General features: G+C 46.3%; 1 protein-coding gene across 1 annotated transcript; it reads right to left on the bottom strand.

Annotated features, from left to right (window-relative positions):
• Window positions 1-5,773: 5,773 nt before the first annotated feature.
• Window positions 5,774-12,501, bottom strand: LOC144133858 (uncharacterized). Its single transcript, XM_077666930.1, has 4 exons — window positions 12,035-12,501; window positions 8,919-9,053; window positions 7,825-8,043; window positions 5,774-5,953 (listed from the first exon to the last, which is right to left on the bottom strand). Exons 1-4 carry the CDS (start codon window positions 12,395-12,397, stop codon window positions 5,774-5,776), a joined length of 897 nt encoding a protein of 298 aa, XP_077523056.1. The 5' UTR covers window positions 12,398-12,501.
• Between the last annotated feature and the right edge of the window lie 1,162 nt (window positions 12,502-13,663).

Raw genomic sequence — 13,663 nt, 5'->3', positions numbered from 1 at the left:
TATTTTTTTCTGAGAGGACCAATAAAATGGTATGTAGATGACTACTTTGTAATTATGAACAGAGCCGCCACTGACCATTCGACGGGGGCCGTTAACGGCATCTTCGAACTGTTCAAAGCCTCATCTGGTTTTCTTAATTTCACCATTGAATTGCCTGTGAATAACAGAATCCAGTTTTTAAACCCGTTGCTTCTTTTTATGGACGACCATGCTTGCTGCTCTTACAACGTAAGATCTAGAAAGAGTCTGCTACGTTTTGACACTATGCACTCTAAGCTAGTATAGTAAAAAGAATGATAGTAACAAGGGCACATTTGCCTGCGTTAGCCAAGAGTTGTGTTCATATGGCAAAACTAAAGCTTCGAGAACCAGGTACAGTGCTCCTACTCTGCTGGGTACTCGCCTTCATTAGTAGATAATCTATGCGAGACCATGCATAAAAAGTTAAAGGAGGGGAGCAAGGCTAGGAAGGAGCGAGGGAAGAAACGTGTTGCAGTCACACCTTACCTCTAAGAGGTGTTCCACAACGTAAGAAAGATCATCATCATCATAATCATCATCAGCCTTACTACACCCACTGCAGGGCAAAAGCCTCTCCCATGTCTCTCCAATTAACCCTATCCTTTGCCAGCTGCATCCACCCTTTGCCTGCAAGCTTCTTAATCTCATCCGCCCACCTAACCTTCTGCCGCCCCCTGCTACGCTTACTTTCTCTTGGAATCCACTCCGTTACCCTTATGGACCAGCGGTTATCTTGTCTTCGCATTACATGCCCTGCCCAAGCCCATTTCTTTCTCTTGATTTCGACTAGGATGTCATTAGCCCGTGTTTGTTCCCTCACCCACTCTGCCCGCTTCCGATCTCTTAATGTTACACCTATCATTTTTCTTTCCATGGCTCGCTGCGTTGTCCTTAACTTAAGCTGAACTCTTTTCGTTAGCCTCCATGTTTCTGCCCCGTAGGTGAGTACCGGTAAGATTATGCTGTTGTACACTTTCCTCTTGAGGGAAATTGGTAAACTGCCACTCATGATCTGCGAGAATTTGCCATATGCGCTCCACCCCATTCTTATCCTTCTAGTTATCTCCCTCTCATGATCCGGATCAGCTGTCACTACCTGCCCTAAGTAGACGGATTCCGTCACAATTTCTAGGCTCTCGCTGCAGATTGTGAACTGTTGTTCCCTTGCTAGGCTGTTGAACATTACCTTGGTTTTCTGCATGTTAATTTTTAGACCCATCAATCTGCTCTGCCTGTCTAAGTCATTGATCATGATTTGCAGTTCACCTCCTGAGTGACGCAGCAAGGCAATGTCATCAGCAAATCGCATCTTATTTAGGTATTCTCCATTTATTCTTATTCCCAACTGTTCCCAATTCAGGCCTCGAAATACCTCCTGTAAACATGCGGTGAACAGCATTGTCGAGATCGTGTCTCCTTGCCTGACGCCCGTCCTTATTGGAATTTTATTATTGACTTTATGGAAGACTATAGTAGCTGTGCAGTTGCTATATATATATATATATATATATATATATATATATATATATATATATATATATATATATATATATATATATATATATATATATCTTCCATTATTTTGACAAAAGGTTCTTCTACACCCTGATTACGCAATGCCTGTATGACTGCTGAGATTTCCACTGAGTCGAATGTTTTCTTGTAATCTATGAAGGCTATATATAGAGGTTGGTTATATTCTGTGCATTTTTCTCTCACCTGATTCATAGCGTGAATATGATCTATTGTGCAATATCCTTTAACAAAGCCAGCCTGATCATTTGGGTAAATAAAGTCCAAGGTTGCCCTGGCTCTATAAGCGATTACCTTAGTAAATACCTTGTAGGCAACTGATAGTAAGCTAATCGGTGTGTAATTTTTCTATTCCTTGGCGTCTTCCTTCTTATGAATTAAGATAATGTTTGCATTCTTCCAAGCTTCTGGTACAGTCGAGGTCATAAGGCATTGCGTATACAGGGTGGCTAGTTTTTCTAGCACGATGTCCCCTCCATCCTTCAACAGATCTGCTGTTACCTGATCCTCCCCAGCTGCTTTTCCCCTTTTCATTCCTTCTAAGTCTTTCTTTACTTCATCTTTCGTTACTGGCGGGATGACGCATTGCTGTGCACTGCCGTCTTTCTCATTAACGCTCTGATTACATTGGCTACTGTACAGGTCTGTGTAGAACTCTTCGGCTACGTTAACTATCTATCTATATTGCTAATGACATTGTCCTCCTTGTTTCTTAACGCATACATCTGGTTTTTACCTATGCCTAGTTTCCTCTTCACTCTTTTTAGGCTACCTCCGTTCTTTATAGCATGCTCGATTCTCTCCATATTAAACTTCCTTATGTCAGCTACCTTGCGCTTATTTATTAACTTTGATAGCTCCGTTAGTTCTATTCTATCGGTAGGGTTAGATGCCCTCATGTTTTGGCGCTTCTTAATCAGATCTTTCGTCACCTGAGATAGCTTCCCGGTATCTTTTCGAACTGTCCTACCGCCTACTTCTACTGCGCACTCCGTAATTATTGATGTCAGATTATCGTGCATTGAATGAACATCAAGATCATCTTCCTCAGTTAAAGCCGAATATCTGTTCTGCAGCGCTATCCTAAACTCCTGTGCTTTCCCTCTTACGGCTAACTCGTTAATTGTCTTCTTCTTCACTAGCTTCTTCCGTTCCCTCTTCAAGTCTAAGCTAATTCTAGACCTTACCATTCTGTGGTCGCTACAACACACCTTTCCGAGGACGGCCACATCCTGAATGATGCCAGGTTTAGCGCATAGTATGAAATCGATTTCATTTTTAATCTCACCATTGGGGCTCTTCCAGGTCCACTTCCTGTTTTCTCGTTTGCGGAAGAAGGTATTCATGATCCGTAAATTATTTCTATCCGCGAATTCGACTAATAACTCTCCCCTGCTATTTCTAGAGCCTATCCCACAGTCACCTACCGCGTGGTCGTCCGCCTGCTTCTTGCCCACCTTCGCACTGAAGTCACCCATCAGTACCGGGTACTGCGATTTTACTTTATTCATTGCCGATTCTACGTCCTCATAGAAACTTTCAACGGTCTGGTCATAATGGCTGGATGTGGGTGCGTAGGCCTGCACCACTTTCAGCTTGTACCTCCTATTCAGCCTCATTACTATAGCTGCTACCCTCTCGTTAATACTGTAGAGCTCCTCTACGTTGCCAGCTATATCCTTATTAATGAGGAATCCCACACCTAGTTCTCGTGTATCCTCTAACCCGCGATAGCACAGTATGTGTTTGTCCTTTAGTACTGTATACGCCTCACCTGTCCTCTTAACTTCGCTAAGCCCTATCACATCCCATTTAATTCCCGCTAGTTCCTCAAACAGCACTGCTAGGCTAGCCTCACTAGCTAAAGTTCTAGCGTTAAACGTTGCCAGGTTCAGATTCCAATGGCGGCCTGTCCGGATCCAGAGATTCTTAGCACCCTCCGCTGCGTCACAGGTCTGACCGCCGCCGTGGTCAGTTGCTCTGCAGCCGCTGGGGAATGAGGGCCGAGGGTTAATTGGTTTGCTCATAGAAGGTTGTGGCCAAGTACTACACCAGGGTGGCCAAATCCTGCTCTGGTGAGAGAGTGCGTTGTCGGTTCTGGTCACCGAGACCAGGCCGCACTCCAGGCCTGGTTATGTAATTCCATCGACACGCGGATTTTTTTTTTAACCGGTCGAGAATTGCGCGGCACCAGGATTTGAACCCCGGTCCTCTTGCATGCGAGGCGGATGTTCTACCTCTACGCCATCGCTTGTACCTAAGAAAGATAGCAGGGCGTCAAAATATCCAGGTCGTCTTTTCTGTATCATGCAAGCTTTCTAAGATATGTGTCTTAAACAATAGAGGAAGACAGGTGACCTACACTACGAGACACGGGGACCGGTACACACTCTGACGGACTGGTGTTGTCTACAGATGCCCCTAACGTGCGGTAGTGTGTACATAGGCCAGACGGGAAGATGCTTTAGTATCAGGGCCAGGGAGCACTTCCCCAACATAGATTACGGTTCTGGAGGTAATCCCGCAGACAACTGCAGCCAGCCTCGCTACAAGTGTAGACCTATATTAGAGAATACAAGGTTCCTAGCAACGTCGAAAAACAAAACAGAAAGGGAGGTTATTCAGGCGTACTTTATTGCTAGGGCAGGAGACACATTTGCGTAAGCATGCCCGCAATTTCACAGAACGAAAAAGAAATGCGCTTCCTTGACCATGCCTCAGAATTCCTGTTTTTGCATGTTCGCCTGCCACTTCCCGTCTAATCATGACGTTTTCTTCTGTTAGCCGATGCGCATACTTCCGGTCAGACTTTGGAGCGGCTTATAAGTTGTAATCGCCGAAATTGTGATTTACATGTAGACTGTTAGTTTTCTGTCAGTGTTTACCTCTATGCCTTCCTATTCTTGACAAACGTATTGATCCTGTTTAGGTTGTATTTATTTGTATTTAGCCATTTTTCATAGCATCCGTATGATTGTATTACGTTTTATCTGATTTCAGATTACTGACTACTTTTGCTTCGCTTGCTTGGGCCCTATTAGGCTTACTCTTTGTTGCTGCTTGTGTTCTTGGCACCGCGCTTTGGCCATGATGCTGTTTTCACGCGTTTATACCTTGCTTCTTTGCTGGTTATAGTGCTTTTTTATGTGATCATTTCATAAAGTTTCCTGCCCCTTTTTTTCCATATTTAGTGTTTTTCCTTCCGGTTCATGCATGTGTCGGCTACCCTTTGTGACTGTGCGTTAGGTTGTAATCTTTGGCCCCCTGACTGTCTCGTGTGTTTTGGCATGTATTGTGCTGGGTTTTCCTCGAAAAAATACAGTTGTTAGTCAGCGCCCGTCCAGTCGTCAGTGTGTTTTTTCGTTTTCTTGTCTTCGTTTGTTTCCGCGCTGGTCATTTCGAAAAGTTTGCGCGTCGTTTGGAACCGGATTTGGCCCCATATCTCCGCATACAACCAGCAATATTAGAGTTGTAAATAACACCAAAACTGGAATAAATATATACCGTCCTGTGTGAGCGCCTTTGATGTCGTTTCGAAGAAAACAAGATGTTTGAAAAATAAAAAACGCCTACTAATGTGTGACAGTACGTATACCTATGGAAACCGTCTGTCGCTCGACCACAAACGTAGCCAGGGAGATGCAGCTTTCGCTTTCGACTAGGGTTAACCAGAATTCAACCGGCAGAAATTTTTTTAAGTCTGCAGAGGTAAGTACTCGTGATTCCTAAATTATATCGTCCTGCGCACTCTACTAATACCTCCCTTTTTTGTTTCCAGTACCTATGCTATGATCATCGCTTGCTTCGTCTCCTTCGTGCTTCTTGCTAACCTTGGCCCTGAAGTCGCCCATCAGGACAGTGTTCTGCATTTTTGCTCTACTCACTGCTGATTCTACATCTTCAACAACCTTTCGATTAGCTTCTCGTCACGACTGCACATCGATGCGTATGCTTTGAGATAACTGCCACCCTCTTGTTAATGGGTGTGAAATTTGAATATTCTATGTTGCCAGCTATAGCCTTATTAATCAAGAATAGTTAAGCTCTCGGTGGTCATCTAAGCCATGATAGCGTAGTACGTGCTCAACCTTTATCATCTGTCCTCCTTACTTCACTAAGCAGCTTGACATCCTGATGAATACCCCGTAGTTCCTCCAACAGCACTGCTAAGCTAGCTTCTCAGCCAGGCAAAGCAGGACTAAATACACAGGCCTCTCCTTCACCTGTGCTCGACGCAGGACTGTGTTATGCAGAGCCGACTCCTTTTCGGGACCGGGCTTGGAAGCAGTAATATGGTGAAGGCCACCACAGCGCCGGCAAACAGCATGATGGCGAATACCTTGGCCTCCGTCGACGCTTTCTCGGGATAGGTACTAACTCTTTTGGGTGAATGCGTGGGCTGCAACAGAAAGATGGCACAGTAAAAAACCCGTGACGTGCATTATAATCCTAAGAGGAGCACAGTGCCTTTGACGTTGTGTTTTCCTGTACACATGATGCATCTAGGAAATTTATGGCGTGGTTGCCATAACAATGAAACGTATTCCTTTATTTGCTCCTGGCTATTAATTACGGCTGTGCTAGTACTACGAATAGTACAGCCACAATACTGTAATGATCCATTCAAGCAAAAGCAAACACAATTAATTCGAAACAGGCAAATGTACACAATGCTGTCACCGGGTGAGGCAAACAGAACTAGGTGAAGCAATAGTTCCTCACGAGACCTTCTCCGCAGATTCAGTGATAAAGCAGACTCCAGCAAACCACGCGCCTAAAGCATTGAAAATTATTGAAAACAAAGATACATTATCATTCCTTCATGCTGCTCACAAGGTAATCACCACAAAAATATAGCACACAATACATACAAGCAAACGAACTAAAACAAGACAAATAACCGTCATACATATTTTCTCACTTTATCATTAGAAGCAACGAAAACACTCTACGACTGCTAGTCAACAAGTTTTGGATAATCAAATATTAAGAAAACAGGTATATATATATATATATATATATATATATATATATATATATATATATATATATATATATATATATATATATATATATATATATATATATATATATATATATATATATATTAAGGAAGCCAACAGTCACGGAAACTAAGGGGCATAGGGGAATGTTTTTATTCTTTTTTTTATTTGTAGTGCCAATCAATCGGTAATAAAAAAAAGATTAAAAACATTCCCCTATGCCCCTTAGTTTCCGTGACTGTTGGCTTCCTTAATATGTTTGTCAAACGAGCCCCTCATTTTCCTTTACCTTGTCTGCTAATATATATATATATATATATATATATATATATATATATATATATATATATATATATATATATATATATATATATATATAGTAAAAGACCGTTTCCCCGTTTAAATAATAAACTTAGACAACACTTGGACACCCGACAGTTTGCATTACAATGAATGATATCTTGTATTATGGCATGAAAGATACGACATTGAAAGTTGAGAGCCTGTCTCGCACAAATTCCGACTTTGTACTAGAAAGTTAACATTTCTTTACATTCGCAACAACGGTTTTTTCATGATAGATTCACATTAATGATGTATTCACATTTGGAATTCACAATTCTTAAGGCATGTTAGCCTACCTGCAAAAAAATTTCAAGCGCATAATCATGCCTAAACATTGCTCTTGGGTCACAGATAGGCTGCCACTACAACAACCACCGCCGCCGCCAAAGCGAAGCCAACCAATTCGCCTGCCACCAGATATTAAAAAAGAGATGAAATATTTGCGCATAGGCTTTAATCTCAGTAAAAGTGTTCACTGCATATATGAAAACCTCGTTTAACTCTGGCTTCCTGCCACAGCTTTCCTGTACGTGGCTATCAATATTTATTGCGTAGGGGTGAACGCACATGACGGCGCGTACTGACGTTTTTTGTGTAAGTTTTCTGCTCCAAGAATAAAGGACTACGTCGGAAGTGTTAAAAGTATGACCCACTCACTACAAATATTTACTGGTTCCATGTGATCCGCAAATATTCCCCCCATGTGAGCAATGCTTGCCTGTAATGTGACCCGTCACAATAAGGCTTAATGCGACATAAGTGGTGCAAAACCACCATTTTACCGTATCGATACTCGAAGCCCGGCCTTTTCACCGCCGGCACCCATCGTAAACATTGGCCTCTCCCTCATCACTGTGGTAGTAAAACCAGGTAGCGAAGTTATGTCACGCCGAGCTTCCCGACCAGGTGAGGATCAGCTCACCGTGTCGGAGAAGGCATCCGCGCCGGCATTCAGCAGCTCGTTCAGTGCCTTCATAGACTCTTCCCTCGTCCACGTGCTGGCTGCCTTCGAAGCCGTGGTGCGTTGCGATGCCGCATACGACGTGCGGGTTGTGGACGTCTTGTGCTGCGGCGACGTCCTTGCGGCAGCGGAGGCAGACGGATCCCGGGGCATCTCCTGCTGGATGACTGCCTTCGCCTCCTGCGAAAGGAAGCTGACGGTGAGCGCCCCCTGCACAAGCCTGATGCCAGTACTTGTAGTAACACCGACAGTGTAACCATGCTTGTGGCCTACGCCGCCGCATGGCCTACGTCATGTATGCAGCACCGGGTATATTAAGATTGTCCAGATTTTTTTACACAATTTTTTTAAGACAATCGATACGCGTAATGTAATAGACACGAGATATGTACAATATCGGCTTGACCATGTTCCAAAATACGGAGATGGCCTCAACGAAAAGGGGAGAAAATTAGTCGTGGGAAGAAATTGGTCTGCACAATACCAAGAGCATTGAGCCATTAGCAATCTTGTTAAGATATGGATATTTTCCACAATAGCCTAAATAACCCTCACGCCGAAGGCTGTGGCAATGGAGAAAGGATATTCCGAGGTTGACTAATTGAGAAGTAGGGCAATTTTCGAAAGCAAAGGGCAAAAGCAGCAGGCGATGGTAAAATAATTGCGGGTTTGTTATAGGATGGTCGACGCATTCGAGCTCGAAAGCATATTCCGCTGTATAAATAATGCTTGATCACATGGATTTGGCTGCTAGCATGAAAGATTGCTACTATTCCGGTAATCCATAAGAAAGGGGATATTAAACATTTGCAAGATTACGCACCGATTAGCTTACCGCGTATTGATTACAAGTAATTTGAAATCCAAAAATAATTGCTTATCTGGCCTACAGTTAATGGCGTTGCTCATTGCATGCTGGTGGAGACTGTGCCCAAGCAAGCAGCAAAAAGTTTCCAAGCAACCAAACACTAGCTCACCAAGGAAGCATCCACGCCTGCGCTCAGCAGGTTATTCAGCGCTTTTAGGGAGTTGTCCGTTGCCCTCTGGCTGCCTACCTTCGACACTGCGGTGTGCTGCGATGGCGCAGATGACGTGCGCACCGAGTACGTCTTGCGCTGTTGCGACGCCCCACCCGGAGCAGAGGCAGACGCGTACGGACGAAGTTCTCGCTGGACGGCTTCTTTAGCACCCTGAGCCGAACAAATCAAGTTAAGGTTTCTTCTTACGAGCGCTTCCGTCCACTTCAGTTGGTCACAACCACAGTTCGCTTAAGAGACGCCATTTCGTTTTTGAAGGATTGCGCAGACGTGTGCAATTGACACGAGGCTTCAATATTTGTGTTGTATAGTGGATTAAGTTCTGGTCTCGATTTTTTAGATTTTCTGATGCCTTCTCTTTACAGATGTTTGTTTATGAGGGTTTAAGGCTCTAAAGCGACTCAGGCTATGAGGGACGCCGTGGTGAAGGGCTTCGGAAAATTCGACCATCTGAGGTAGCAGACATCGCAGACACTGACATCGCAGAGTACACGGGCCTCTAAAATTTTGCCTCCATCGAAATTTAATCGCCGCGGCCGAGATCGAACCAGCGTCTTTCGGGTCAGCAGCCGAGCGCCATAACCACTTTGCCAATCTTTACAGATGTCTACTTTGTAACTGGCCACTAAGTGTCATGTGGCCATTTGGTAAAAACAGTGTGTCGTCGTGAAATAAAGAGTTTTCTGTCTACTCCTCGACCAGTGAGCCTCGTCCAGGTTCTTCCCGGGTCCTGGCCTTAGGCCCCAAGTCTACAAACCACATATAAAACAATCTCTACACCAAAGTGGGACTCTTCTGCTTTGCTGCAGCATTGGGTGATCTCTCAGCAACTTAAGGTCCTGCCTTTCAAAATAAGATCGGGCGCCGCAAAGTTCAGCCTGCGACTGAAATCATGTACCTGTCATCAACTTGAACGGAGAAATTGAGCACCCAGGCTGAATCCGACGAAGACCGGTACCCTGTAGGCACAACGGCTAACTTGTTTTCGAGTGTCCGAATGTTTGCCTTGTTACAAGTTCCGCCAACAATATGCGCCCCTTTTCACAAAGTAATCCTCCCAAAGGAAGTGCTGGGCGCTCATAAGAACATCAGCAGACATGAACCAAGCGGTAAAATAAGTAACATTAAACGCAGTGGTGTGCCATGGTCCCATTGTTCTCTGGCGCAGTCCAAGGGTTCTCGTCAACAGTGCGGCTACGACGAGCTCAAGGAAAGAGAATGACATCAAAGTTCCCAATTGTCTTCCTTCTTCGTGTACCGAGTTGATCACACTTGTCTAGAGCGCTCGGGTTTGTGCTGCATAGCAAATGAAGTGAAATCTCTTCGCACCTGCTTTGCTAGCGGTAAGGCGCTGGTGCCTGAGTGGTTCACGTGTCTATTTTGCTGCTCTCCAGCGCAACCATTATCAGGGAAAGTCAAGACCTGTTTAAGAAGTTCGCTTTATTTCCCCAGATGACACTTCTCGAGCACTTTAGACAAGTGATATCGACTCTGTACGTGCTCGGATTGCGTTGATATTGAGTGTACACGAGATATGGATGCCCCTTAAGACAAAAAAAATGATGAGGACTTTGGCCGGTGTTAGATGTATCTCAAGAGGCTCTTAGGTTCAGCAAGGTGCGAAGAATATGGCTGATTGTAACGCTTCCTTGCTTAAGCACCAGAGTGCATGCTGTCAGGTCAAGTCAAGCATTGGGATGTCTTATCGGGGCGTACTAGAAGGGCTGCATGGCTAATAACATATTTTATGTAAAAGAGGACAACCACGGGCTGAGGCACGCCATAAAACTGCTTGGAGTTAAACTGTACCTCGTGTTCTTTAGCGTGTAACCTACTCTAAATACACGGCCGTTTTCACTTTCCACCAGCGTCTTAATAGTGCTTTTTGAGGAAAGCAAATGGCGCTGCAACTATCTCACTTCTCGGTGGACATCTGAACGGCACCGCAGGGGTAGGGAGGAAGGTGGGATTGAAAGCAGAGAGAAAGCTGTGACGTAGTGGCGGGCTGCAGAATAATTTAGACCACTTGGGGACCTTTATTGTGCACTTACATGACAGAGCACACGGGCGCCTTTTGCGCTTCGCCTCCACAGAAACGCGGCCTCCACGGTCGCGATCGAAGCAGGGAGTTTTCATGCCTCTCCTGGCACTTTGTTACTGCTATTAAGCGAGCAATCGATGCACCTCGGCCCTATGATGGCAGGCGCTGCCGCCTGTCGGGCTTGAGACCCACGTTGCTCTTGCCGACCAACCCCTGTGAACCCATTAACTTCCACCTGCCCCAGTGTTCAGTTCGGTCACAATCAGGTGGGCAGGTTGTGACAACGTCACAAAGTCACGTGATGTACGCAGGCCAATAAGGTGGCCGGAGCGGCCGGAGCCGCTCCAACTGCGAGACTTCAAACAATCGCAAAACACCGACGCCAACGACGCCGACGCGGGACCATTTTTCCAACATGGGAGCACTAACGCTCCAGCGCTAAATTATTTGCGCCTGGCACTAGATGTGTTGCAGGAACTTCTTGCCTCTTGAAGAAAGTGACGCGCGACACGAAGCGAACGTCATGTATCAATACTGAAGTACGTCGCTAAGACGCATCTTGTGTCTTTTCCCTAGAGCTGCCCTCAATGTTCACTTGAACTCGCGGACAGGAGCCGAAGACCGTTAGCAATGAGGGGCAGTCGTGGCCTGGATTTCTGCAATGGCTCAGTGGTTACGGTTTTCGGTCGCTACGGATGCGGCTGCTTACTGAAATGACAGGATGAAAAAGTGACAGGCGAGATACGATAGTCGATAATGCGAAATTTGTCCGCAGCTCTTCATGGCTGGCATGCGGCGTGCTGGGCTGCTATCCACCCTTCGGGATTTCTCCCAGGCAGCCACCTTCCGGGCCTCCGCTCTGCCGTGGCAGGCATAGCGAAATGCCACCTGCCATGGCGAGAGCGGAGGAATGGACAACCGGTTACGCCGACTGCGCCGACAACGGCGACGCCGAATCAGCAGAAGCCAGGAATGAGCGCCTATGAGCTGCGGTCTAACTTGAAATGAAAATTACGTTAACGAGAACGCTTTTCCACACTGCGCCATAAGGAAGGAAGCAAAGAAGGAAGGAAGGCGAGGGCGCCGCACTAACCACGGCAGTAGAATCCGGCAGGGCCAATGAAGTCGGGTACATCGAGGACTGCTGTCCAAGGGCTGTCTGGGCCGTCGTTACGCCGGAAGTGGCCGCAGGATGCGTGGGCGGAGAACCCGTAGAGGGCTGCAGCGTCGACATCGCCGCCGGACCCTTTTCGGCGGAAGGCACCGTCCGGGTTTTAATGGGCTTTTGGCTGGGCCGTCGCTTTCTGCGGCCCTTCTTGGTGCTCTTCTTCCGCGACCGAGGCTGGGAAGACGACTGCGAGGCTGGAGGAGCCTTGTCGGCCAAACCGACCACCACCGCGTTTGGGGCAGGCTTGTCGCTAACTGCGCCCTCCGCGGCTTCGGTGGAGCTCGGCATGGCGCCCTTCGATTTCTTGGGGTTGCTTGGACGGCACGGGGCTGAGGGCGACTCTAAAAGTGTCACACAACGGGAGCTGGAGGAGAGCGACACACTCAGCGAACAGGAGCTTTCTTCTTCTTCTGCGCTTGCAGCTCGTGTTCCCATGCGCCGCTACCGTCTTGAAGGCGTTGAAGTAACGAGCGTTAGCTGTCTGGCAGCGCCATCTATCATCCATGCGATGTATTACCAGGTGATTAGGCTAATTTTCTATACCTCACTGCGAGCTCCTACCGCCTTGAGCTCGATATTTCAAGTGCGTTAGCTCTTTTCACGTTTCGAGATTTCGTGAAGTCTGCTACCACCCTGATATACAACGCCATCTGTGACAGCAACTACTCGGCACGTTTCGAGATTTCGTGGTGTCCCCTACCATCCTGAGATCACAGCGCCATCTGTGGCAGCCACTAGAAAACAGCACATCTCGCATTGACACTTGTAGCGCCATCTACAATATTATTGCAGAAGCAACTACCTGCCGCGTGCCAATGATAACGTCACGGTCCAATATGGTGGATAGATGTGGATCAATGTGAGTATGACGTCAGGGCACGAAATTATGACGTAGTTTTAGTTTCTCAAATCCAAGATGGCGGCCATTGAAATTGGTTGTGCCCTCTTATATTTTTCCCCATATCACTAAACAAATGCAGCCACCGGCTGGAAGACGTTGAAGTAACGAGCGTTAGCTGTTTGGTGTACTAGATGCAGAAAGCGGAGAAAAACGCGCCGCTCGTCTCGAGAAACGGAATGTAATAAATATCATTTCAAACGGGGTGGGTGGATGGCTACTATGCTGGGCGGACGGATGGATGGATGGATGGATGGATGGATGGATGGATGGATGGATGGATGGATGGATGGATGGATGGATGGATGGATGGATGGATGGATGGATGGATGGATGGATGGATGGATGGATGGATGGATGGATGGATGGATGGATGGATGGATGGATGGATGGATGGATGGATGGATGGATGGATGGATGGATGGATGGATGGATGGATGGATGGATGGATGGATGGATGGATGGATGGATGGATGGATGGATGGATGGATGGATGGATGGATGGATGGATGGATGGATGGATGGATGGATGGATGGATGGATGGATGGATGGATGGATGGATGGATGGATGGATGGATGGATGGATGGATGGATGGATGGATGGATGGATGGATGGATGGATGGATGGATGGATGGATGGATGGATGGATGGATG

The sequence above is a fragment of the Amblyomma americanum genome, chromosome 5 (genome assembly GCF_052857255.1).
Source record: "Amblyomma americanum isolate KBUSLIRL-KWMA chromosome 5, ASM5285725v1, whole genome shotgun sequence".
In the NCBI taxonomy this organism is placed as follows: Eukaryota; Metazoa; Arthropoda; class Arachnida; order Ixodida; family Ixodidae; genus Amblyomma; species Amblyomma americanum.
This window is presented reverse-complemented; position numbering and strand designations above follow the sequence as displayed.